At 49.6% G+C, this 27,022-nt stretch overlaps 2 protein-coding genes across 2 annotated transcripts in view; one reads left to right on the forward strand and one right to left on the reverse strand.

Moving 5' to 3' along the window:
* PSMD1 (proteasome 26S subunit, non-ATPase 1) overlaps positions 1-27,022 on the forward strand; it is a 288,795-nt gene that overhangs the window by 116,448 nt on the left and 145,325 nt on the right. The gene's annotated exons all lie outside the window — the stretch shown is intronic.
* On the reverse strand, positions 465-26,756 carry HTR2B (5-hydroxytryptamine receptor 2B). The gene is made up of 3 exons (XM_069212858.1): positions 26,253-26,756; positions 8,733-8,933; positions 465-1,477 (listed from the first exon to the last, which is right to left on the reverse strand). The coding sequence occupies exons 1-3, from the start codon at positions 26,638-26,640 to the stop codon at positions 585-587; spliced, it is 1,482 nt and encodes a 493-aa protein (XP_069068959.1). The 5' UTR covers positions 26,641-26,756; the 3' UTR covers positions 465-584.

Consider the following 27,022-nt stretch of genomic DNA (forward strand, 5'->3'; position numbering starts at 1 on the left):
ACGCATACACGTGCTTACAATGTCGTGGCAGTACCATCAAGCTTTTAAGTTTTCTCCTTCTCCCTGATAATGTACAGAATCACAAAAAGGCATTGGTGAAGCCAAAACCACCTAAAAGGCGAGAACTATTTGCTTTGCCAGTACTTGATTTTCTATTCTGCCTTGTAGAGTTTTAGTTCCGACTGTAGGTGCCCCCTTTGGTGATGGAGGTATTCCTCTCTGACTCCATCAGCAGTCATTATTGTTGACACCAGCCATAGTTGCACTATCTCGCCACTAAACCCCCACCCGCCCAGATGCCTGTAAACCATTCCCCTACATTGCCACTTTACCTGGTGTATTCTTATTGTAAGTGTGAGTTTTGTTTATTTTTTTCAGACCTCTCAGATCCAGGCAACAGGTGTAGTTGCACGCATACATATGTACACAGTCATGGCACTGAATAAATATAAATGTGAAAAACATGTTTTTTAAATGTTTTATATATTGCATATGTACAGAACGCAGCCCTCTTTGTGTTGAGGCCACAGACGATGACTGTGTAATGTCTGCTTTGCCTGATGTGGTTGGACGTTGGCCAACCCTCACACAAAGCTGACTTGCTCCTCTGGTTTGTCAAGCTCGTTATCCGTGAGCATCAGTGTGTCCAGCAGAATGGTCGAGGACTGGATCTGAGAGTTGCGTATCCGGATCGGGCTTTGGTATATGGCTGGACTGATCCCATTCCTCATTCCGTGCTTCATGAGCAGCTTGGAGTTCTCAGCCATGGAGTTTCGGAAAGAGATCCTGCTCGAGCATCGACGCAGGTTCAGCACGGGCTGAAGGTTCCGATAGTTACACTTGATGTAGCGGGTGAAGGCCTCCCTGAAAGTCTTGTTAAAGAGTGTGTACACCAGTGGGTTTACCCCTGAAGACACATACCCAACCCAGACAAATATGTCCATCAGCATCTCCAGCACTTGCTGATCGCACTCCGTGCACAGAACAGTTGCAACATTGGTGATGAAGAATGGGCTCCACATGAGTACGAAGAGTAAAAAGACAATCCCCAGGACCTTGGATGCACGCTGTTCATTGGTGATCGTCTGCATGGACTTCTTGCCCACAGTAGAGAGCCTGCGGAGAGGCATCTCCTCGTTGATGGGTACCACCGCTTTGTCCTTTCTGGAACCGTCCAGCATGGCCACCTTCTCGGGTGAGGAGCAGGGGGTCATGTCTCTCTGGAACACTGTGGAGACGGAGGACCAAATCATGCGCTGCGGCTGCTTGTTCTTGATTAGGTAGGCTTTCTGGCGCAGGACGTGGATGGTCAGGAAGTAAATGACCACCATGATCACAAAGGGAATGAAGAATGCCACCGTTGAGCCGTAGAGAACGAAGTGCTTGAAAGGTTCAGGCTGCACCAGACAAGTCCCGTTCTCCGTGTAGATAGTGCTGTTATCATGCATTCCCTTTATCGGGATGGGGATGGCGATGCCTGGAAAAGACCATAAAAGGACATTACAGATGCTGCTGTGACAACACATTTTTTTTCCTCTACTCACAGGTTCAATTCAATGTGCTTTACCTAGAAAGAAGACTATCCCAGTTAAGATTGCTGGGCACATCCAGCCTACTCCTTTCTCTCGTTCATTCAAACCTTTGGACCTCCTCTGCCTCCAGCTGTTTGCTGTGACTTTCCTTCTAAACCAGTTTGTGCGTGTTCGTAGTTAATTACCACTTTAACGCACCTTAGCACTTTCTTAATCTGGGGACACTTTTCATACATTTCAGGGATTTTAGTTGATGAGTTGCAGATATGTTTAGTAGTTGATGTTCAATAAAAGTCTGGTTTGGTAATGGATTCATTGGAATGTGAAATGAGTGTGATCTTGCTCAGGTATTTGCTGAGTGGGGAGGTTGGATGGCTAAACTAAAGGGCTTTGGTGGGGGTTATTTATTTTTTAGCATAGGAGGTGAGATGCCCGTAGTCCTACCTATGCTTGTTTTGGAGAGCCTTGCTAGTGATGTAACCAGCTATGAGTGTGTGTCCATGCACTGCATCTTTTTTGCTGATGGATAAATCTGCCCGCCTATTGCAGAGATTATGATAGAGGGCCCTGGACAGGATTCTTTATTTGAGTTGGAAGAACCCTCCTCTAGGGGGCCTGCATCTCTAGGTTCTAGTCTCCATTCTAGTTATTCTGTCTGCTTGGAAGAGTACTCAGAAGTGGTGGCACATGAGTGGGTTCTCCTCCAGCGTGACGTCACCACCACAGCAGCTTCTGGGCGGTTTGAAGATCACCCTGGAGTTCTCCAAACGCAGAGGACGGAGGTCTGTGGCTGAGCCTGCTACATGAGACCCTCCTTCGAAACTGGGTGACGTGAAGGTGTGCTTGTGGCCCTAGTGTCTTACTAGGAATAGGGACAGGCCACTTTAATGGAGTGGATACATGGGGCTAGTTCTAGTGGACTCGTAAAGACCGCCTACAGGCCTTTCCCCTTTTCCTTGAAGCTCCACAGACCCCCAGTGCAGCACGTTACATACATCTGTGCACAGTCCCTCTTCTTCAGACCATTGCTCTTTCCCCATTGTGCCCTCTCGTACCCATCCAGAAGCCATTGGGCATCTTCAGGGTGGGCGCATTACTGCCACCGACCCACCGACCCACTGAGGCTGGGACAGTCCTGCGCAGGGCGGAGATGTGGCCCTTGTCTGGCATGTTGTCGCTGCCCCTCAGGGGAAGCTCCTCCTGCCGAAGGCCTTTGTCTATTTGCGAGGGGATCAGCATCACCCCATTATTCAGGCCCACTACCCCCATAATTTTACGTACACCATTGCACGAGACATGCCCAAAGAACTCTATAGCGCCCCCGCAAGGAGGCCTTAGTGGAGTGCACTGTAGGTTGTGCTACCAGATAGGCCACATCACCATCAGTCTGCACCTTTGAAAGCCTCAACAGCACGTTATCTCCATCAGTGGCTGTGTAAGGCGTTAAAGGAAATGAGGTGGGCACTCAGCAATGTCTGGAGCTAGGGGTTAAGGATTAATCATAACTGCTGAAAGTATGAAGGGCAAGGGATCAGAGCTCTGCCGGGCATCTGACAGCCGAGCAACCTTTCCTTGGAACGAGCTCCAGGCGTGAAGAAATGCCACAAGGTGCATCTGGGTGAGTAATCGCTCAACCCTGCCATTCCTGCCAAAGGTAGAACGAACTCTGAGGAAAGACTGACCAGAGTTCAGATCCACTCCAGGGAGGTGGGCTTGGGTACACCTAGCCACTCTGCCAGTACTTCTGGGCTAGAAATGCAGCCCTCTGTAGGTGAGGGCTCTCCAACCCAAACAAGGCAGCCCATGCAGTTTCATGACTGTGCACATGTACCTCCTTTCACCCCTTGTTTCTCTCTGAGGACTCGCACAAGCCGGCCAGTGTCCCCAATGCTGTCCTGCATCGATCTGTGAGGCAATGACTAGGAAGCACTGCTTCGGGGATCGCTGACTGGGGAGAGAAAGCAACCACTAGGTGGACCTTTGTGGCGGGGACCGTTAAGTAGGAAGGAATGCTGCGAGTGCCTCTGGCTGATGAGAAACACAGACAATGGAAGCATTGAGGGCCCTGGTTAGTGAGGGTGCAGGGACCCCTGGCTGGTGAGAGGACGCTTTAGGCGCCTCCACCTGGTTTGTAAGGATCATTGACTGTGAAGTGCTGCTTCGGTTGCCCCGGCTGGTGAGCAGAAGCATTGATGGCCCTGGTTAATGAGGGTGCAGTGACCCCTGGCTGGTGAGAGGACGCTTTAGGTGCTCTATCTGGCATTGACCGTGGGGTGCTGCTTCGGCTGCCCCTGGCTGGTGAGAGGACGCTTTAGGTGATCTATCTGGCATTGACCGTGAAGTGCTGCTTCGGCTGCCCCGGCTGGTGAGCAGAAGCATTGATGGCCCTGGTTAATGAGGGTGCAGTGACACCTGGCTGGTGAGAGGACGCTTTAGGTGCTCTATCTGGCATTGACCGTGGGGTGCTGCTTCGGCTGCCCCTGGCTGGTGAGAGGACGCTTTAGGTGCCTCTATCTGGCATTGACCGTGAAGTGCTGCTTCGGCTGCCCCGGCTGGTGAGCAGAAGCATTGATGGCCCTGGTTAATGAGGGTGCAGTTACCCCTGGCTGGTGAGAGGACGCTTTAGGTGCTCTATCTGGCATTGACCGTGAAGTGCGGCTTCGGCTGCCCCGGCTGGTGAGCAGAACCATTGAGTGCCCTGGTTAATGAGGGTGCAGTGACCCCTGGCTGGTGAGAAGAAGCTTAAGATGCATCCACCTGGTTTGTAAGGCTCATTGACCGTGAGGCAAAGCTTTGACTGTCCCTGGCTGGTTAGAGGAAGCATTGATGTTCCTGGTTAGTGAGGGTGCAGGGACCCCTGGCTGGTGAGCGGAAGCTTTAGGTGCCCCCATCTGGTTTGCAAAGGTCACTGACTGTGAGGTGCTGCTTCGGCTGCCCCTGACTGGTGCAGAGCAGTTTGAATACCCCCCAGAGGCTAGCCACTTGCATATGAACCCCCAACTTCCCTTCCCACTTGAACCCCCGGACTAAGGTGGAAGGAGCTGTAGTCTGTACAGCTGGGAGAAGGGAGAGGAGGTGATCACTACAACGTCCAGTCGCGGGCAGTAATCTTTAGTGCTGTTGTCATTCACCATGAGAGAAGCAACAGGGACATTCCAGACTTTTTTTTAATTTTTTTTATTCACCATGCCGCTTAGTTCAGGCCCTTGCGCTAGTCCTGATCAGGCCCGTTGAGTGAACAATTGGGCCGAAACACATTGATATTTTCATGGATCCTGATCATCATTAAGTCAAAAAGTAGGAATCTTATCGTGGTGGGATTTCTACATTGGACCAGTCTTTGTTGTCCTGTGCAGGAAAATATTTGACTTATTCTTTCTAAATCAGTTTATTTCGAGAAGCCTGGATTTGTAAATCTAAAGTAGAGAACTCAAAGACTCTACGACTCCTGAGCTATATTTTTTTATTTTTTATGACCTATGTGCATTCATTATATTTTCTTTAGATGATGATAAATTGTTTTGTGGGATGGTACTCTGGAATTAATGGTATGTGATTGATAAAGGCCATTAGAGAGGAGTGGGTGCATCGGAAGTTATTTACAATAAATGTTATCCCTCTCAATCTTTTTGACAGATTTAGTTTTTCTTTTTAAGAAAGTCCTTTGGAAAGTACCTTTCACTTTTTTCATATTTATCCTCCGTAACTATCTGGAGGCTACAGGGAAAACTCCGTGCCTAACCATTTTCTGTAAAATACTTCACAGGGGGACTTCTCTATTGTCCCTAAGTGGGTGAGAATCCTAAAGTATTGATGTCCATTCCATTGACATTAGAAGGCAAGTCAAGGAAGCAGTTTTGAAGTCTGTGATCCACAGATCCCCACAGCGGGGTTTGAGCCCACTGAGCTATGCCTTCTATTTTGGTCCTTTGTACATGCCGGGCTTTTTACCTCTGTCTGCAGGGACTGTAGGGTGATTGCCTGTGCCCCGCCCGGGGCCCTGCGGGGTGATTGCCTGTGCCCCGCCCGGGGCCCTGCGGGGTGATTGCCTGTGCCCCGCCCGGGGCCCTGCGGGGTGATTGCCTGTGCCCCGCCCGGGGCCCTGCGGGGTGATTGCCTGTGCCCCGCCCGGGGCCCTGCGGGGTGATTGCCTGTGCCCCGGGGCCCTGCGGGGTGATTGCCTGGGCCCCGGGGCCCTGCGGGGTGATTGCCTGGGCCCCGGGGCCCTGCGGGGTGATTGCCTGGGCCCCGGGGCCCTGCGGGGTGATTGCCTGGGCCCCGGGGCCCTGCGGGGTGATTGCCTGGGCCCTGCAGGGTGATTGCCTGGGCCCCGGGGCCCTGCGGGGTGATTGCCTGGGCCCTGCGGGGTGATTGCCTGTGCCCCGGGGCCCTGCAGGGTGATTGCCTGTGCCCCGGGGCCCTGCAGGGTGATTGCCTGGGCCCTGCAGGGTGATTGCCTGGGCCCTGCAGGGTGATTGCCTGGGCCCCGCCCGGGGCCCTGCGGGGTGATTGCCTGGGCCCCGGGGCCCTGCGGGGTGATTGCCTGGGCCCTGCAGGGTGATTGCCTGGGCCCTGCAGGGTGATTGCCTGGGCCCTGCAGGGTGATTGCCTGGGCCCCGGGGCCCTGCGAGGTGATTGCCTGGGCCCCGGGGCCCTGCGGGGTGATTGCCTGGGCCCCGGGGCCCTGCGGGGTGATTGCCTGGGCCCCGGGGCCCTGCGGGGTGATTGCCTGGGCCCTGCAGGGTGATTGCCTGGGCCCCGGGGCCCTGCAGGGTGATTGCCTGGGCCCCGGGGCCCTGCGGGGTGATTGCCTGGGCCCCGCAGGGTGATTGCCTGGGCCTGCTAGACCTGTCCCTGTCTGTGCCACGGGCCCTCTCTGTCCCTCTGGTCTCTGTGCTCCATTCATGCCAAAGGGCTCCGCAGGATGTGTCTGGCTATTGCGGCCACAGCTGGGAACTGCGGTGATCTCAACAAGTCTGGTGCAGCCCCCTGTGTGAGCGGATTGTGTGTTCAACACATCATGAGAGCCTCTGTTGGCAGCCAACGTTGCTAAGCGCTAAAATGGTAGATTTCTTACTAGGGCTTCAAGTGTTTTGAGGGTAACTCATCACTTTGAGGTCCATTTGGTATTTAATTTCTGAGATCGATCGGGATATTTTTACCAAACTGATCGTGTTTTTTCACTCTTAAGTAGCCTCTTACCCCTGGCGCTTTTCTTTTTACTCAAACCCATTCATCCCTCTGCCCTTCCACTTATGCTTTTAAATCTACGTCGCATCTGTAACTGTCTGCCTTTGTTTTTAAGCGTTTTTCAGCTTTCATTCATGGTGTTCGTAGTCAGAGTTTACCCTTCTTTTTCGTCCCGTGCATTGCTGTTCCCTTGACACTGTAAAGCGCCTCCTTCACTGCACCGTGCTATAAAGCGCTCCGTCCCCCCGTGCCCGGTGCTGGCGCTATGTGGAGCGCTGTAATACAGACTCCAGGCCGGGGGGCGTCCATCCGGGGCCCTGGAGTTGTGTGGTGTTCTCGTCTCTAAAGCGTGGGGTGGCCGGAGCCCTGCTGCCTCCCAGGGGGAGTGCAGTCGGTGAGCCCTTTGCTTGTTTCAGTGACTTCTGAGGTTGACAGTGACGCCAGAAACCAAGTGGTCCGGAGGAGTTGTGTGTTCGCGCACAGATTGTGAGGCCGGCCTATGGCAGAGCTTCAGGTCCCCTACTTTACCGATGAGTGGGGATATTGTTAGGGGGAGACTTCCCGGCCTGCTGATGGATGCTGGAGAGGAAGCAGTGCTTGAAACGTGAGTTTAGATACTGCACCGTCCGTGTGGGATTGCCATAAGTCACTGGTGGCTTCATTTTACCCTAACGGGTACATAGCGTGCATTATAAATCTTTGATTGATTGATTTTATAAATGATTGTTTACATAGTCCTACAGTTTGAAATGGTGTCTGTACGCCATCGTTGATGGTGTTGTATAAGGCAGTTTGTGATGGCGTGATTCAACTCTGTGGTGGGATTTTATACACAGTTTGGGATGGTGTCTATATGACAGTCTGCGTGGTGCATCCACAGTTTGTGATGGTGCCTGTACCATGGTCTGGGATAGTGCATAAGCAGTTTGTTTAGTGTCTATGCGAAGGTCTTTTGTGGTGTTGTATACACAGTTTATCATGGTGGGTGTGTATTCCACGGTCTGTGGTTCTGTTGGGTATACACAGTTGTTTATGCTCTGGCTGTTTTATCTCCTGTCACATAAAAAAGGATTCAAGTTAAAAATTGTCAATTCAATAAAGTTTTCTTATTCTAGAAAAAGTATTTTTGGAAACCCGTTGTCGAGAAACTTTCTGCTGCAGTCTGATGTCCGTCATTTTGAATTTGATGGATAGCCTAATCAGTTTAGAATGTATTTTTTGTGTTCCATTTATCCACCCTTTCGTACTCACCAATTGATCAATCAATGCACCAATTCATGTACCCCTCACCCCACTCCTACGTACAGACATCCGGCTACTCAACGCAGGCATCCATCAACCAGTCTCCATGTATGGCTGACCTCAGATCAGCTGCCTACACCCTCATACTTTGTGGGAAAGGGGGATGGAGGGGGTTCCTTACCTATGGAGATGAGCCAACCACAGTTATCTTGATGGGCCTGGGGGCCGTCAATCTTATCTATGGAGATAGTCAAGACCATAGTGATCTTGTTTGCGTGCCGGGTGGGTGGGGGTGTCTGTATGGGCCTGTCTTTGACCATCTTACCTATGTAGATGATCCAGACCACATTGATCTTGATGAGCACCTTGCATGCCAGGTGGATGGGTGTGTGTGTGTGTGTGTGTCTGTGCCTGTGCGTGTGTCTGTTTCTTTGTCCATCTTACCTATGGATGATGATCCAGACCACATTGAGCTTGAGGAGCACCTTGCATGCCGGGTGGATGGATGTGTCTGTGGGTGGGTGTGTCTGTATGCGTTTGTCCTTGTCCATCTTACCTATGGAGATGATCCAGACCACAATGATCTTGGTAAGCACCTTGCATGCCATGTGGATGGGTGTGTCTGTCTGTGGGTGGGTGTGTCTGTGGGTGGGTGTGTCTGTGGGTGGGTGTGTCTGTGGGTGGGTGTGTCTGTGGGTGGGTGTGTCTGTGGGTGGGTGTGTCTGTGGGTGGGTGTGTCTGTATGGGTTGTGTGTTTGTCCATCTTACCTATGGAAATGATCCAGACCACAGTGATCTTGATGAGCGCCTTGGAGCGTGACTTGTACTGGCTGGCCTGGATGGGCCTCTTGATGGCGATGTAGCGGTCCAGCGAGATGGCGCACAGGTGCATGATGGACGACGTGGAGAAAAGGACGTCCAGGAAGAGCCAGATGGCACAGAGGGCATCGCTCAGGGGCCACTTGGGCTCTGAAAGGAAGGACAAAGGTAGTCAACACCAAGCAGGTACTTCCCACCCTCTGCCAGACAGTGACTTCTAGCATAACCCGTACAAAGTGAGGGGCGACACTGCCAGAGCTACAGAGCTGTGCCCATTTCATGCCTACTGCACCCGCTGAAGCCTGTGGCTTGTCCCCGACATCGCCCCACTTCTGACTGCAGTTTCTCGCCTCAGAGTATGGACGCTTCTTCCTCGGTGCCGCGTGGGTTAAATCTGTGCTTAATGTAGTATTTGTTGTAGTAATTTAATAGAGTCCATTTCGAAATCCAGGGCTTACTTCCAGATGCTAAAAACATAAGCCCATGCATGCTCTGTATTATGTTTTAAAATGCCAATAAAACTATTTAAATAAAATACTAGTTCTTTTTAGGCTGAGTCCAGGCTTTGATTTGTGGCTTCGGGTTGACAGCCTCATGCTGCCTGTATTTTCTGCTGCCAGATAAGTCATGTATTTATTCAGAGTGTGCTCTGGCTTTATTGTGCATCTTGGCAGTGTTCTCCATCTCACTCATGCCCAGATCTCGTAGCATCTTGGAATGGAGAGCTCTCGTGTTGCTTCCACCATGTTTTGATATACTTAAATCATAGATTTGGTTGCTAAAGTTACCACATGCTACAAACGGGTATCGTTTGATATGATACTGGCTTTTTGTTTTTGCTAAATCCAGTGAGCATCGCTTTAGTTGAACTTGTTCACATACAGTGGCCTCTGGAAATAGCTTAGTCTGTCCTGTGCTGGGGCACACCCTGGGGAACCCCTCTCCACTCTGTAGCATCCAAGGAGGACAGTTGCCACCCTGTAATCAGACGTCCAGTGATGGACCATGGGTTTGGACGCACCCCACAATCACCACCCCACTTCTCCTCTCCCCCACTCGGTTATGTCATTGAGGGTCCGTGGGTGTGCTGCGATCTGGACTCTAGACCAGTGGTTCCCAACCTTTTGACTTCTGTGGACCCCCACTTCATGATTACTGGAACCCGGGGACCCCCACTGACTCATTATTGGAGTCCAGGGACCCCCCACTAAGTCATTACTATAAACTGGGGACCTAATCTGTTAATATTGTTTAATATACTAAGATGTCGCGGACCCCCAGAGGAGGCTTTGCGGACCCCCAGAGGAGGCTTTGCGGACCCCCAGGGGTCCCCGGACCACAGGTTGGGAACCACTGCTCTAGAATGTCCACTTTGTCTGCTGTAGCGTGTCCACTGAGGGACCAGGGGTGTGCTAACATCCTTACAGAACAGTCTGCTGTGAAGTGCCCATGAAGGGACCATGGATGTTCTGACACCTGGTTGTTACCTCCTGTCCTCTGGGGTAAGTCTAATGGAGGTCTGTGGGTATTCTGAAATCCTGCATTCCCCTCCTCTCCACAGAGGAGTGTCCACGAAGGGACCGTGGCTTTGATGGGAACCCACCTTCACTTCCCTCAGGGTTGGTAGGCATCTGATCCTAGGTCATCCTCAGGGTACCAGCCATTGACTGGAAGAGACACAGTACTGTGTCAGTGTGTGATTTCTCATGGAGATTGCTGTCTAGGTTTTTGGCTCGGCAGAGTATTCGGTGTGCAGTGGGCACAGGAGAGCTCAGGCTGGCTCCCTGCAGCTGGCAGCGTGGGGCGAGCACAGCACGGCACCTCATCCCTCTCCACCTGCTCTGTGGATAAACATCTCTCCATTGATATATCCTGTTAGTGCTTCCCATGAAGTCTTGCTGTGGCACTGGCGCTCCTTATAAAGTGCTTCTGGAGAGGTGTTTACAGTCCGCGCTGAAGTCTCGGGGGGGGGGGGGGAGGGGGGGGAGGGGTGATCTGCTGGTCCTGTGCTCGGCTCCCCTCTGGTCTGTATCCGGGGATGGGTGTGGGACCTCTTGTGGTCCCCACTGCTGCAGTCTGCGGAGTTCACCATCAGAACTTGTTATAGCATGTGTGCAGCCCGGGGTCCTTGGGCATGGCTTGTGTAGAGAAACGAGTTTCCTTAACTGAAGGCTTTTTATCTCTGATTTTGGGGGTGTTTGCCGAGTTTCCTGTGTTCGTCTACACATCATCCCATGCTTTAGCAACATTGTGTAGGCACTCTTCCCCGATCTCTCACATGTGCTCTCCTGCAACTTTGTTCCCCATTGTAAACTCTGTCCTATCCCTGCCACCTTATGACTAAAGAGCTTGCCCACGTAGGATGCGGAGTGTTGCACATTTCAGCATTTGCTGTGGTTGCCCGGAGGTCCCTTTTCGGAGTCTTTTCATGGAGGGGAAGATAGTGCCTGTGTTCATGGGTCTTACTTTGGCATTTTCTTGTGGAGTTCGTTCTTTGCTGATCTCCCTCAGTGGTACAAGACATCAGTCATAGAATGATGGAGGAATCCTTGGCTGAACTCGAGCCACTTAGCTCACCCATTGCTTGTCTGCTCCGTGGGTACAGGATTTGAACAGTGGCAGAGTAACATTTTTACCTGCCCCTGTGCCACTCGCTACGATGGTGCCCAACTGTCGGGTTCGCCACTCGCCTACCAACTGGAGCTCAATTCCTAATGCCAGCCCTGTGACTTACCCAAATCGAATTTGTATACACTTATTTCCACGAAGATAACAGCGTAAACATTGAGTATGAGGGATATTGAGGGTAGCGGAAAACCATGATCTTGGAATGTTGTTTTAATGATCAAAATGTAAAGTTTGTGTTTTAATTTGTTAGTCTCTGATATGCTGCAAGCCAAGACCCTACAGTGACCAAATACTGGATAATACATTTGATCCAACCATAATCTCTTGATGTGCTTAAACCTTTCATGTCTGTAATAGGTTCAGGGCCTTAGAGGAACTTGATCCTTCCTTTCGAGTCTTTTAGTCTGATCCCAGGAGTCTACAGCCTTAATTAACAGTTGCCCTGAATGGTTTTCCCAGGGCAGCATACTCCTACGGGCAAGTCAGAGTTGTCTTGTGTTTCTGGACCGAAATACTGGGTCTGGAAACCACTGACCCAGGTCTACCAGTCGCAGATCAAGCCCCAGTAAAATATGTGGGAAGCAGGGCCGTGACCGTGGGTGCGGGCGCAGCCCTCACCAGGCACTAGCCTGTGGGGAGCAGTAGGGCCAGAGAATCTCCCTTAAACCAGACGCCCCTCGAGCGCCCAGCTGCTCCGAGCTGCTGGTAAACATTAGTGGCACAGTCCCTCCAATCTTGGAAAACACCAGGTATTTCTGGGGAGGCCTAGTTGGGCCCCATTCCTCTGACTCAAACCTGTGATGTTCTTTCAGTGATAGTATATCATCCAGGATCTGAGATTTCTGGTACCTGACATCCCATTAGCCTACGTCTCCGACAGCCTTCTTGTGGCCCACCCAGCTCTCCTTACCACACACTGACACAAGTTGTATAGTGAAGGGATGTGTGCACCTCTGACTTTGGAAATCCGATCTCTCTACACTTTCTTGTCTAAGCAGACTCTTGTTTGGTTGTCATTGTTGTATCTCTGTTTACCCACCTCTGCCATTCTGACTGCTCGGTGACAGGTACCAAAACCTGGAAAAGGCCCTTCTTAAGGGTCAGAGATCTAGGAAGTTGCATATGCCTGTTGTCTGAGTGCTAATAAACCGGATTTGTGTAGAATAATACTGCTTTAGTGTGCACACCCTAAGGCTCTGTCCCAGTACCCTGGTGTACTGATTTCCACTCTGGTGATCCATTGTTCTTGCCTCACTTGTGTGCTTGTTCGAGATTGTATCCCTTTAAATAAGCATTGATTGGGGCTTGCTAGGCATCTCTTGCGTATTGTGGCTGTGCTTGTGCTCTCATTTCACATCGCCAGCTACGTCTGGCTTCATCCTACCCTCTTCACCCTATTACTGCACTGATAGGGCCCTGAGTGAATGTGTTAACAGTAGATCAAAGCTTTCTCATTTCCAAGAATCTCCATTCCTGCACATCTCCCTTATTGCTGTGATAGTTGATGGGGTAGAATGCATTGCCCCTTACAAATTCTCCTTTTAATCGCTTGATGTGGACTGTTTTGGAAGCTCTTCACCGACTGTGCAAAAGATGTCGACCAGCTGTACTTTTGCACACCCAAGTCATTTTTTGGGGCTTCTCAGAGGTGGGTCAGTTTAGTGAGGAGACAGTTTCACAATCAAATTTAGTAAAAACTGGATATCAAGGTGATCTTCTACTTGGGGCATTAGCTAGGTCAGCTTTACCAAACTGGTGCCGGTTTCTGTGACCGACTCGAAGTGCAGCTACACTCCTTGTGGGCTCAAGCTGCTTCGACCCTGGTCTTCTATGGCCTGCGATGAGCCAAGCCCCCGGTGCAGGTCCTGCACAGTCAGTGATCTGGCTGTGAACCTGGGATAGCGCCCAATTTCCACGCCACCGCTCCCTCCAGCATTTTTTTATTAAAACAGAAATGTTTGTGGAATCTAATATTTCTTACCAGCTGCTTCTTGGATCCAAGCATTGCAGCCAACTTCTGGCCTGCTTAAGTAAGTCTTGTTTGCATCATTAGGCGGCCCCAGTGATGATTCCATCGTGAGCAGCTGGATTAATCGTGGACTTGTGCATGCAGTGATGGCTTCCTCTCACAGAATCCGCACTCCCAAAACCTGAGTCCACCTCCTGGAATCTTCAATATGTGTTGTTTTCCATGAAGCGTCTCAGCTTTCTCTGTCCACTGGGCTCTCGTGCATGCTATGTTCCAGGTTGCACAACTTCAAGTATTCGTGTGTGTTTTTCTTCCGTTTTTAACGGCCTATGTCATTTCTCTTCCCCTGGTGTATATCATTTTTTATTATTTTTATTTAACCTGTTCTGCTGCACACATCCTTTGCTTCCTCCACGGCCTATTTCTTAGTTGTGCTTTAGAGAGTGGGGGGTCTGCATGTTTCAGGCACTAAACATGTTTTTAATAAATTAATTTTCCACATGGGAATGTATTTTCTGAAGATTTGTGCCAATTTGCAAAGTTTTTGTTAATTGTAATCTTTACTTCGAAGATTTCGTCTTGAGAAGATTGAGATGTCCCTGAAATGTCCTTTCTAACCAAGGGATGCCAGAGATTTGGGATATGCTGGTGATAATGGTTAGGGACTTATAGGCACAGAGAGCCAGCAGGTGGGCACCACCACCGGCATTTCAGAGCAGGTGGTCAATGTGTGTGTCTCACCTAACAAGGCCATCTCTGGTGCTGACCAATCCCCTTCATAGCATTAGGGAAGGGGCCAACATATCTCGGTCTTGGTCCATTGGGTGATCTGCCACTCCTCACAGCCATTTCAGAAGCTGTTTCCCAGCTCACAATTGTCATACTGCAGAATTTGTTTGTGTAGTATTAAAAGGTTGTCTGCTGTTCAACACCTTTGAATGCTGGTGTTTTTAAATCTGAAGTAGGGAGAGCTTAACATTACCAGAAACACCAGGATTTTAAAGTCACGGTGGCTGCCTGAGTGATTTCTCCTTCTCTAAATGTCTCATTCAGTTTTCATTTTTTGTTTTTCTTTCAAAGTCTATGTTTGTCCCTTGGGTTTTTTGTTTTTGGGGATTATAAGTTACACGCTTTGTAACTTTCTGCTGTGCAGTACTTTCTCCTATAACTTGGTCTTACATGCTTATTATCATTGAATTCTCTGGGTTGCTCAGGTCAATGTTTTATCCATTTTCTATGATTTTTTTAGTACTGAGAGCGCCGTCTTTCTTATTTACAAACGTTTGACAGTGTTGTTGCCTGCATCTTCGACATTGCTTAGTTAGATTGAATCTACAAGTTATTCATGGTGATTAAGGCGCTGCAAGTGACTTATTTCCTCCTTGTGGTTCCTCTATTAGGCTTCCCTTCATAGATGACCACCTTCAAGCCAGCGCTGTATCGATAGAGACATGTGGAATACTGAAGCAGAGCCTTCTAGAAGCGCGCAACCCCCCTTCTGAGAGTGCGCGCACCAGCTCTAATAGATCTACACGCTGCTGTTTCCATTGGCCGTGTGTAGGACTTTTTCACGATACAATGTATTCACTTATTCTATATTGAAACTAGAAGGTTCCACTCTGCACCTGGTCAATACTGAATTTTAATTGGTTCCACAACTTAACCACATTGTGTGATCCTGGCTGTTTTTGTTTCTCTTGCGGCTCCTTTTGTTGTTCTTCCAACACAGGAATGTTTTGCGATGCACCAAAGACCACTACAAAGGAGTTATATAAATACTTGAGATGTATGCATTTTAATAATTCTCAGACGCCCCCTCCCCATGTGCTATGTGCAGAGCCTTGAATAGGTCCCTGTCCTTATGGATTCAGGCTGCACTGACCCTGCCTACTGCGATGAGCTTCCCTCTACTACCTCCCAGCTAGGTTTACTCTCTGCTATTGTTCATACATGTGCTGTTGTACTTCTGTTTACGCTTGCCTTCAAAGCCTGCACTGTCGCTTTTCGTAGCGCCATTCTCTTCTGCCAGAGCATCTCAGTACAGACCTCTACAAGGGTCGATAATGCTGTCATTGACTCTCTGCCCTGGTGGTAATTGCTCAGTGCTATTCCTGTCCACCTTCTTAACACCTCTCGCAAGCTCTCCCATTTATCTGCGCGCACCGTGGCTAGTGTATGTGATTTTTTTTTTTTTGTATTCTCTCCTGAGATGGCGGTCTCGACTGTGCCCAGGAAAGGTCTGTTTGGATAGTTCTCCAAGTTTAGAGCAGTAATCCATGGCAGGCCTTGCTGCTGGAAATTGATACAGAAGCTGAGTATTTCTGTCTGCACCTGTCCTGCATATACATTGGTTGGGGTATTTTTCATTTACCCAGTGACATTGAATAGTTAATCCCACTTAAGCAGCAATCATTACACTAGAAATATGTTTCCAGTAAGCAGATTGTGTTCCTGACCTAGCTTTTCACATACTAGATTGGAGGGGGGGGGGGGGGGGGGGGGGGGCAGTGGCTCTGCGTCTGCACGGAAACTGAATTTAAAACAAAGTTTGGTAATGGGTTGTATTGATGCATTGTCCAACTTTTCCTCTGCTCCCGATTGGGGGAAGTGGGGCTGGTGGTATTTTTGTGCACCCCACGCATTAGGCAGTTTGTGGTGGTTGTTGCTATGTGTCTGTGAGGGTGGTGTGTCTACGGGAGCTCTAGAGAACCAGTGTGAGTTGGGTGCCTTGGGTGCTTCACCACTGCCTCTGGGCATGTATTCGAGTCCCTGTAGGTTCATGTGACCTTGCTGAATTTAGCTGCTTCCAGCTACCTTCCCCATCACTTGACCAAAGTCACAGACACATCAACCACAAACTAGGCTCACTGGATGAATATGTGGTTAATTCTTTGCACCACCTCCAGCTTGTCTTCCCTTAATGGCTTGTCCTGCCAGTACTGACTCCTAAAGGCACCGCTCACTGCAGTGCTTATACTTTTCTCAACAATGGACTTTGATTGCTCAGAATCCATAGATCCTATGAATGATCTCTTGTTTCAAACTCTACTTTGAGAAACCTATCCCTTCCACTCCCCTCCTCCAGAACTACTCATGGAGATTAACTCCTGGACTATGATTTGAGGTATATAACCATTACCTTGAATATTAGTTTTGAAACCTTGCTATGCACAACTCTGATGTGAGATCAGTAAAATATTAGGCTGTGATGGGCGTTGTTCCTCCTCCTCCTCACTAGAGACCTGCAAGAGAGGATTGAGTGGCAGAGGACGGCGAGCCATCTCCCTTGAATTGACCTTTCTATCCTTTTTGTGTGGTATATTTGGCTGGATTTAAAAAATGTGGGAAGCTGCAGACAGCTTAAGTCTCGCGCATCACATCACAACCTGATTGCCAACATGTTTCGGCTACAAAGAGATCATTAAGCTCTCTACAGCATCCCCATATTTTTTAATTGAGGCAAGTGTACCGCACAATAAAGGATGTCCTTGGGTTTACACTTAGGTTATTTTACGACTGACTGGACCCCATTATAAACCAGGACAGCAATCTTCTTATCTCCCTCCCGTACAAGGTTGAGACCGCCGGGTTGGTACTATCCTAATACAGTGGGTCGGACTAGCCTCTGATGAAGCATGCCACAAAATAGTGAGTGAGGCCCATCCGATCAATAGTTGTCTTTTTGTCACTGATAAAACACAGGGTAATGATTCCTGCCAGTTGTGTGTTAAGCAATAGAACTTTATACCATGATTTGCATATTCCACATTAGGCTGATGAAGCGCCTTTTGTTGACACTCGACTCCAGCGCTGTTTCGGTGGCACCCAGTTCTCGTCAATGTTCTCTCCGTAGTGTGAATGGAGACGCATCAGAATTGAATCTGAAGTGCTTGTGCATTAGTATGAGTAACTTACTTAACAAGGGTTCTTGGAAAAGATCCTTTCTTGTCTACATCAAGCAGAAGTGTTCTGATAAGACCGCACTAGTTCTTGCCTAGATGACTGCACTACCCCCCACCTATTCCTAATCCTCATCTCTGCAAATCTCCGGTAATTGTGAGTTACACAGAGAGGACTGACTTAGATTGTGGGGGTTCCATTGCATCTGAGCTCCTTGAAGGCCATTGTGTCCACTGTAAGGTCGTTGACCCTGTGCTTGGAACCTTCTGGCATCCCTCAGTCCATTTATAACCCATTCTCCATGACCACACAAACACCAGTGTGTCTGCTCTCAGGCCTGGTATGACCTGGAACTTCACACTTGCCTGTGACGGGATTGTACGTGGAAAGGCCTGCATGTGATCTACATGTAACCGAGCCCCTCCATTGATTCGACGCCAACACTCTCCATGAAATTACACACGGTATGGTATAAAGTTGCAGCGGTTCTCAGCTTCACACAATTCGTCCAGCAGAATGTTATTAAAAGTTCTTGTGAGTATAAACGGCCCTTTGCCTAACAAGTTGTGCTGTCACCTGGCCTATTTGTACCTCCCACTGATGCTCTTACGTCATCATATGCATAGGATGACAATTAAAGCTTCTGGTTATTTTTTTCAATTTGTAGCTGAGTGCATATTTTCGTCTTACAGTGTTGGAATGATGGAAGTTTGTCTCCCCCGTCGATTGGTCAGGCTAACTGGACACTGATTCTATGGACTGGAAGCTGGCCCATAAAACATTCTCTAGTTGGTGGGGCCTACTAGGGGTGTGATATTTTATCATTTATGTCCTAGGACAAAGGACGGGGCACTTCAGAAATCCATTTGTCCTGTAAAAATAAAGATCTGCTTTCTCATTTTTGTGCCATTAGAGAAGTGACAAGTTATGGCCGCATGCTCGTTATTTAAACATTCTGATAACCGCCTCTCTGGCTAGCCGGGGCTCGTCAAGGTGTGTGTTCCTGCAGGTTCTGGGTTTGCCTGGCGTGTGCAACTCTGCACAGGCCCAGCTTATGACCTGAGGGGACAGTGACCACAGAATGGACCTCTGCTTCCCTAAATTGTGGACAACAGATCTGGATTTACTGTGAGTGGGAACAAGATTGATTTTCAGGCCACTGAAACTGGTCAGAGAGCGGCATGCACTGCAGTCCTCCTGCTGACATCCACCAGCCGAGAGCACCCCATCCGCACCATGCAACTTGTCATTTCCTCGATAAAGGGGCTGAAAGCAGGCCAAGGAGCTGTAGTTTGGGTTGGGATGCCCTGCGCACTCACAAACGTGCATCTTTAAGGGTTCCCCCAACTCCTCTCCAGTGTCTCCCCACTCCAGAAAAGGTTAGAGGTTTACCACTGACAAAGGCAGGAGTAAACTGTTTTTTCATAGTGAGGAAAAAATGGGGTGCCGGTAAAGTGAATTTGCAGTTGCTTACAAGATTTTCATGAGAGCAAACGTGTCTTTGTATAGTTGATCATCCAAAAATGGAAATATCAGAAGTTTGCCTGGAGTTCAGTTAGTGGACCTACCTCAGTAAACTCTTGGGAATCCGTCACAGTTGTAAATCTTCACTAATGCAAGGACATATACCGGGGCAGTCTTACTGATTTTATTTATATATATCAAATACTTTCTACAAAATGAGATCACACAGAAATCTTTTTTAAAGTTAGCTAAATGTTTTGCTGCAATATTGAGTAAGTTTAATTTTTTTTTAATTACTTATAAATTTGAAAGCAAGTGCACTACCTTAACGGTAAAGCCTTTTTATATAAAAGAATTGCAAGCTTGAACAACTTCCACAAATGGATCCACATCTTGCCTCAGTGGCAGACAATCCTCCTTCACAGACCCATAATGTGGTGCTGTGAACTAGTAGCCAATGGGTTTCTGCTGCCCTGGTTTGAGCCTACTTGTCCAGTGGACCAAGTAAACATGAAACCTTAGTGTCCTCGATCGCAAACCATACACCATTACCATGGGTGGTACAAATTTTACACCCAGCGTGCTCCACATCACACGGTGAGGTTGTTGAGGTTTAAATTATTGAGCCTAGACCCCGAGCAGCACGTAGGATTGGTTGGTGCTAGTCCCTCAGCAGAAAGCGAGGTTCGTAGAGGGCTACAAAGTGCCTTGATCCACAGCAGGAGGCAGGCTTGGCAGGGGTCAGTCACTCAGAGGGGTGGGTTGGTAGGATGTGATGTGTAGGGCGCAGACCCTGAAATCACAGGGGCTAGTTTCTGTCTGGACACACAGGGCACCATCTACGTCATGCAGATCTCTGCTCTCACCTACTGTGCACATGTATTCTGGGCATCATCTACCTTGTCCTTCCCTTGTGTTTAGGGCCAGCCTGCATGAGCCCAATGGCCGCCCGAAGACACTTGGCCAGTCTGCATGAGCCCAGTGGCCACCTGTAGGCACGGGCCAGCCTGCATGAGCCCAGTGGCTTCCTGTACACACTGGGCCAGCCTGCATGGGCCCAGTGGCTGCCTGTACACACTGGGCCAGCCTGCATGGGCCCAGTGGCTGCCTGTACACACTGGGCCAGCCTGCATGGGCCCAGTGGCTGCCTGTACACACTGGGCCAGCCTGCATGGGCCCAGTGGCTGCCTGTACACACTGGGCCAGCCTTCATGGGCCCAGTGGCTGTCTGTACACACTGGGCCAGCCTGCATGAGCCCAGTGGCCGCCGTAGACACCAGGCCAGTCTGCATGAGCCCATTGGCCACCTGTAGACATGGGGCCAGCGTGCATGAGCCTAGTGGCTGCCTGTACACACCGGGCCAGCCTCCATGAGCCCAGTGGCTGCCTGTACACACTGGGCCAGCCTGCATGAGCCCAGTGGCCTCCGGTAGACACTGGGCCAGCCTGCAGGAGGCCCGTGGCTGCCTGTGCACACTGGGTCAGCCTGCATGAGCCCAGTGGCCGCCTGTAGACACCAGGCCAGTCTGCATGAGCCCAGTGGCCGCCTGTAGACACCAGGCCAGTCTGCATGAGCCCAGTGGCCGCCTGTAGACACCGGGCCAGTCTGCATGAGCCCAGTGGCCTCCGGTAGACACTGGGCCAGCATGCAGGAGGCCCGTGGCTGCCTGTGCACACTGGGTCAGCCTGCATGAGCCCAGTGGCCGCCTGTAGACACCAGGCCAGTCTGCATGAGCCCAGTGGCCTCCGATAGACCCTGGACCTGCATGCAGGAGGCCCGTGGCTGCCTGTAGACACTGGGCTAGCTTGCATGAGCCCTGTAGCTGCCTGTAGACACTGGCCCAGTTTGCATGAACCCTGTAGCTGCCTGTAGACACTGAACCAGCTTGCATGAGGAGCCCTGTAGTTGCCTGTAGACACTGGGCCAGCTTGCATGAGCCCTCTAGCTGCCTGTAGACACTGGGCCAGCTTGCATGAGCCCTCTAGCTGCCTGTAGACACTTGGTCAGCTTGCATGAGCCCTCTAGCTGCCTGTAGACACTGGGCCAGCTTGCATGAGCCCTGAAGTTGCCTGTAGACACTGGGCCAGCCTGCATGAGCCCAGTGACCGCCTGTAGACACTGGGCTAGCCTGCGAGAACCCATTGGCTGCCTGTACACACCGGACCATCCTGCATGAACAGCCTGTACACACTGGGTATCATTTCACTGAAGACATTGTGTACATTTTAATGGCTGCGCACAGCAGGTGAAAGTGAAGCCAGACCATTGAGGACAGCTCTCTTAGCTGCTGCTCCAATCAAGACAATATGAGGCTCATCTCCTTCCAGGCAGAATACGCCCTGTATGATCTCTTGTGACCCCGGAGGATATCGAGCGCCCTGTGTAATTCTCCGGTTGATGACTGAGTCTCCTGCCCTCAGTAGAATAGACCCCTACTCCGGAGTGCCATCTGCACTGTATCCCTGGTGCTGCGTATTCAGTGCAGTTGCTGGTGAAGCTCTGCTTGTGCTGTAACATGCATTGTGTCATTGTGCACACCGCACAATTTTGATGTTGATAAAAACGTATGTTTTTCGCTTGATGTGTTTAGTCTCCTCTTTTCTGCAAACTCTGCTGGCATAGTCTCCCAGGCAGCCAGAGAGAGTAAGGCCTTTGGGGGGATTTGGGAGGTTTTGGGAGGTTTTATGATATTCTAAGGCTTATGAAAGAGCAGGGAGTCCAGGGAAGAGTCAAAAGCATGTCCGGCCAACTCGCCCGCCAGCTGTCCTGGTGAAAAACCTGCATCTCTGCTCCCGGGAAAGCTGAATCACACTCTTTGGACAGTGCATTTTAAAGATGAACTCCTGTGTGTACGTGTGAGGGTTTGATAGACACACTTGCCTCAGGGTCCCCACGCACTTGTTTTTTGCCCTGGGATCTTGCCTCATTAGAACTGACTCTGTAGGATTGGTGCTCACTCTTGGTTAAAGGTGGAATCGTACACCTCTGATGCCAGCAGAATACCACACTCCATCTTTGAAAGGTAATCCTTTAATTGAGCAGCATTCTTGAATATGCCATCACTGTACCTACTCTTCCTCCTTATGACCTTTGAGGTAAGCCTCAAAGCTTTGCTCACTTACCGCTTGGGATTCTTCTTGCCCAGACTTATGCTGGAGTTCGTGATGCTTTACCTGTATATTGCAGTGTCACTGGAGTCACTGTCTGGTCAGCACTAAACTTTCCTTGTGCCACATGCTGATGATGGCTTCCACCAGGTGTTTCGGATCTCTACTTATTATCTGAAACCCAACCAGTAGCTCCTTTTCACCAAGCTTGCCTGTTCCTGATGTCCCAGCCCAGCTGCCGCCTCTGGCCGAGGGCACCTATCAGATGATGTAGTATTTCGTCATCATGCTTGGTCTCTGCCTTTATATTGTAAAGATGCAAAAATATGAGCCAGAAACTTTTCTTGCATTGATTGGGTTTGAGATGCAGCTGAATCCAAGGCTTGAGAAGCAAATAGGCACAAACATCCAGTAGATTGAAGAGGAACTGAACAAGGAGGTGAGGGAGAATAGAACCTAAAGCTTACTATTTTTCAGCCTGGATTATTCTGATCCATATCCTCTATGTATAGCCAGGATGACGCAGCCTCTTTCTCCTTTGCACACCCACACTCCGTCTGCAAAAACCAGCCCCACTCAATTTGACTCGGTTCATCCCCACTTATTCAGTCCCTTTGCCATGTCCCTGAAGCCCTCCTTCTTGTGCCCACCTTCCTTTGCCACACTGTTCCTCTTATGTCCCCTTTAAGCACACCCCACCCTCTACCCACTTGGCGCGCTGCGACACCTTGTGCTGTGTGGTGTGGACCCTCATCTCTGCCATTCAGCATGCTCCCACCCATCAATCCCCTTGGGTGCCCTCTGTCCCCTCCACCTCTTTCGGTGTCCCCTCGCCCCCCCATATGTTTTGAATAGTCTTGTAGCCTGTCTTCTGCGAGGGATGTCATTTTGAGAGAACTTGGAATCTCCGCCATCGTGCTAATAGCCCAAACAGAGTGCAGAAACTCAGCCAGAGTTTAAAAGTCTGGAAGAGTGGTCCAAGAGGCGGCATGAACCAGAGGCATGTTTGATTGCATAGGACGTAGTCCACCTGGGAGAGAGAGGGATACTTTGTCGCTTAAAGCATTATTGTATTGGTAATATCGCGGTCTCTTCAAGCGGTACTTAGAATCATTGTCACAGTAACATTTGTCGTTACAAGCTGTGCAGCAGCGCGTACTTTGTCCGGTGTGGTCTGTAATAATGAGCGCCTCGCTAACACTTCTTCATCCATCGCACTGTTAAGTTATATATCCAATAACACCGTAACCACACCTCGGTGGTCATCACGTACTCTTCCCACACAGGGTCAGAACAAGGACAACATACTTACTGTTGCACACCCTACAAGTGGTACTGTGCTATGCATGTAGGCAAGTGATTCAACGCCCACATTGGGGTAATAAACACTGGTAAAATGTTGCAATGTGGTGCACAACGTCATTCCCATTAAGCATCAATTGATGATGAATTGTGAAGGGAGAAGAATCCATGTGCTTGCAAATCACTTAGGGTAAGTGTAAGCTCTGCTGGAGGACATTGATGCAGCCTGAGCTTGGAGTGGCGAACTGAGACACTCAGGAACAATAACTCGCTCTTTTATGATGTTTCTAATGGTTTGTGGGGGATATCTCAAAGCCTTGGTTGGTTGGTAATCTTGAATCTGTTCCACATGCTGGTCACCACCTTCCCTGCCCGAACAAACACTTGATAGGCCAGATTGTGCTCTGCATCGTGGCACTTTCTCAGAGGATTGGTGGATGGTCAAGCTGTCAGATCTTCAGTAGGGTTACGTACAGTGGACAGACACTCCGTTGGTCTTTATTCTTCGCAGTCATTGATTTAGAAGTCCTATCCTGGGTCCACAGATGTGCTGACCGGTTGGAATCCTCCAGTTCTGAATCTTCTCGCTCTATGAATGTGGCAGTGAATGCCGCAGACAGTGGGTTAGGGAAGGTGCGGACAGAAGTGCTGGGGGTGAGGGCTTGGAGAGATGGGGTAGTCTGGTCTCTGAACCTTCCCTTGTTGTCTCCTGTCTGGTGTTTGGCTGCTCTGCAATCCTCCACGTCCTGACGGTCTGAATGTACAAAAATGGCTTTTTAGACTTTCCATCTCCTAGGCACTTCTTGGAGAATGTTTATTTTGTGTGTCTGTATAAAACTGTTGCTTGGCTAGGCTGTCTTACCTGACAGAATGTGTGCGCTCTTTATCTTGGGAAATGCCAGATTAAATCGAAGTAGCCGCACCTCTAGTATTTTTAGAAAACTACATCTTTTGCTTGTTGAGTTTCATAAAAACTCTACCAGTGTGGGTTTTAGGGGCTGCCTGCAGAATACGTGTCCTACTGACAGTGTAAATACATTGCGCTTCGAAGCATGGAGAGCTTTGCCGTCTTAAGACATCCCATCATCGTAGAGATGGCTTTGTAGCCTGCTCTCTTGATGAATGTGCCTGCTCGCTTTGGGTTTCTTCCACTAGTTGTCCACTTTCAGTAGCCTTGCCTTTGCTAATCGGTTGCCTGTTGCCCATGTTTCCAAGCATACTGTCAGAATGAACTAGTAGTTTAAAGTGGCAACACCGTGCTCAAGAAAGTCCTCCCATCTACCATACTTTTCCCCACCCGAAGGCCCCTTCCTCAAAACAACCCACCTGTCCAAGTCTACCCTAGGTTGGAGTTTGTCCTCTGGAGGGGAGCAGCAGCCCCTATGAATTGGGCGTGGGTGGTTCTCCTTGTTACTGCTGGCTGGTGGGGTTCGGTACAGGACATGGGGGTAGTCACTGTTATTTTTGTCTTCCTTTTGTGACCTTAAATGGTAGTTGAGTATGTCATTGTCTTGCCTTTTTCTGTTTGTGCTAGTTGATTTGTTTTGCGTCCTTTGGGTGTAGGTGTCTCCATTATGTAACAGTGTGTGGTTGAAATGGCTTTAAGAATGCCTCTGGGATGAAAGAACTGGGCTTTTCTTTTGGAAATACTGTTTGACTTTTTTTTTCTTGCATACGTTTGTATGAATGGGGCCTTTGCTGTGTTCCAGCCTTGTATTCGCCTGTCTTATGGTTTCAAAGACCCAACTTGGCCCTTGAACCTAATTTCGGTTATTCAATATTAAGATTGTTTTATAGCACGTTTGGAAAGATGCTGACTAGAAATGGTTTGATGGTATAGACCATAAATTGAATTAGTTTGGATGCGTCCTCTTTCCCTATCACCTTGGCATCTAATGTCATTTTGACACCTGAGGACTTGCCGTGTGTGGAAGTTATGCCCCTCTTTCTTCCAATATGCTGAGGCGGTGAGAATCCTTGTAGTAGACTTTCTTTAAGTTGTGCTGGCTATGAGTTTGGAGTAGGGAAAATGTAGCATGAACTGAGAAGCTTGTTCTGACCTGGGAAGATTTTTAGTTTATCTTGCTACAGTGCTTGTGAGGTTTGGCTTGGGTGAGAGTGGGCGGTAGGGTGAGAGGTTTGCTCTGTCTTGGGAACGGAAACACAGAGGGGAGGGTGCTGAGTCAGCTTTGGTGCAGAGTAGGGCAGTTGTCTGCATCGTGGTTCAGGTTGGGTTAGATCTTTGTAATTTTGTGTAGATATTTGATCTGCTATCGATGTTTTGTCAAATAGCTGGGGCTGCAGCTTTCACATGTTAGGGGTGTAGAGGGAAAAGGTGCAAGGTCCTCCTTACATAATGTTAATAAGTCACTGGGTGTAGTTGGATGTGAGTCATTTGCAGGTCTATATCATTGGGGTGAAGTTAGAGGTTCAGGGATGGCCCTTGTTTGTTAGGAAAGATAAGCAGTTTGAAGTAGTATTGTTGAACGCCAGAACTTTTTAAAAATATTTTCTGTGTTCTGAGCTCTCTTCCTCCACAGTGGGCACGGAGACTCTTCTAACAATGAGCTGCTGACCCCATGATCTATATGGTGCTTCTATTACTCAGCATCTCAAAGTGTATGGTTTAGCACCTGTGTTTTGTGGTTACTTCATTGCCAGTGTAAGGTTTTTGAGTGGTTTTCATTCTGGTGAGCAGAGCATGATGTGTAACGCGAATTAGGGCTGAAGCTAAAGTAGTAATCACCCCCCTCCCCCAAACCAGAAGTTCTACTCAGTGAACAGGAATCTTAGCAGTCCACTGGACATCACCAGGAACCCCACCAGTAAGCCCCCCCCCCCCCCCCCCCCCCAAAACAACAAAGGCTACTTACTAAAGCGGATGCTTATCAGTCCACCAGACATCACCGGGAGCCCCGCCAGCAGTCACCCCCTCCCCCCCAACAACAAATGCTTATCACTGAACATGATGCTTAGACGTCCACCAACAACCCCACCAGCAGACACCCTCAACGAGATGTGCTTCTCACTGAACATGAAGCTTAGCAGTCCACCAGAGGCCCCACCTGCAATCACCCCCAACGAGAAGTGCTACTCACTGAACAGGATGCTTAGCAGTCCACCAGACATCACCAGGAGCCCCACCAGCAGGTCGGCCACTGCAAGGGACATCAGGAAGTAGTTGGTGGCGTTCTGCAGCTTCTTCTCCAGCGACACGGCCAAGATAACCAGGATGTTGCCTCCAATGGTGGGGATGATGATCATGAGGATCAGCAGGGCTGCCCATTGCTTCTCCGGAAGCTGGTCCTGCGTCCTGGTTGAGGCATTCTGCACCATCACAGTGTAAGGCATCTCCGTGAGCTGGAGGATGTACCGGGAAAGGTGGCCTGTCTGGGACATCTCTTGAGACATGACTGCTCTGCCCTGCTCCCGCGTCCGGTACAAAGCCATTGAAAGTTCAGCATGGTCAACCAGTAGTCCTGGCATAGACTTGGGTCAGATGTCCTACTTGTGAAAACAGCTTTGTAAACCAAAGGATTCCTTCATTTTCCTCAGGGTGTGATGCTGCTCTTCTTCTAGTCCTCTTTCACTGTTGTGCTGTCTGTGGTCAGCACCTGGAGACCCAGAGGACTTCCCCCTCCGCCTGGTGGTGAACACTTAGTGTTTATGCTCCTGCTGGTGCTGGAAAGGGGAGAGTAGAATCCGCCATCTTGGGACGGTCGTCAGCCATGAAGGAGCCTGCAGCATGGGGCGGGCGAGTCCCCCTAGAAATAAACGAGGCGGATTACTTAATGACGTTTCAAGATTCGCTGGTATGTTTCTCCCTGATTAGAAAGTACCCACTGCAAACCATGTGCTGCTTTTCTGC

This window comes from Pleurodeles waltl, chromosome 11, assembly GCF_031143425.1.
Source record: "Pleurodeles waltl isolate 20211129_DDA chromosome 11, aPleWal1.hap1.20221129, whole genome shotgun sequence".
Taxonomy (NCBI): domain Eukaryota; kingdom Metazoa; phylum Chordata; class Amphibia; order Caudata; family Salamandridae; genus Pleurodeles; species Pleurodeles waltl.

Coding starts and splice junctions, on each gene's coding strand:
- HTR2B (XM_069212858.1), bottom strand. CDS start 26,640: ATGCCAGGACTACTGGTTGACCATGCTGAACTTTCAATGGCTTTGTAC. Junction 8,934..26,252: donor ACTGCTAAGCATCCTGTTCA/GTGAGTAGCACT, acceptor CCTTCCTTTCAG/AGCCCAAGTGGCCCCTGAGC. Junction 1,478..8,732: donor GGTCTGGATCATTTCCATAG/GTAAGATGGACA, acceptor GGTCTTTTCCAG/GCATCGCCATCCCCATCCCG.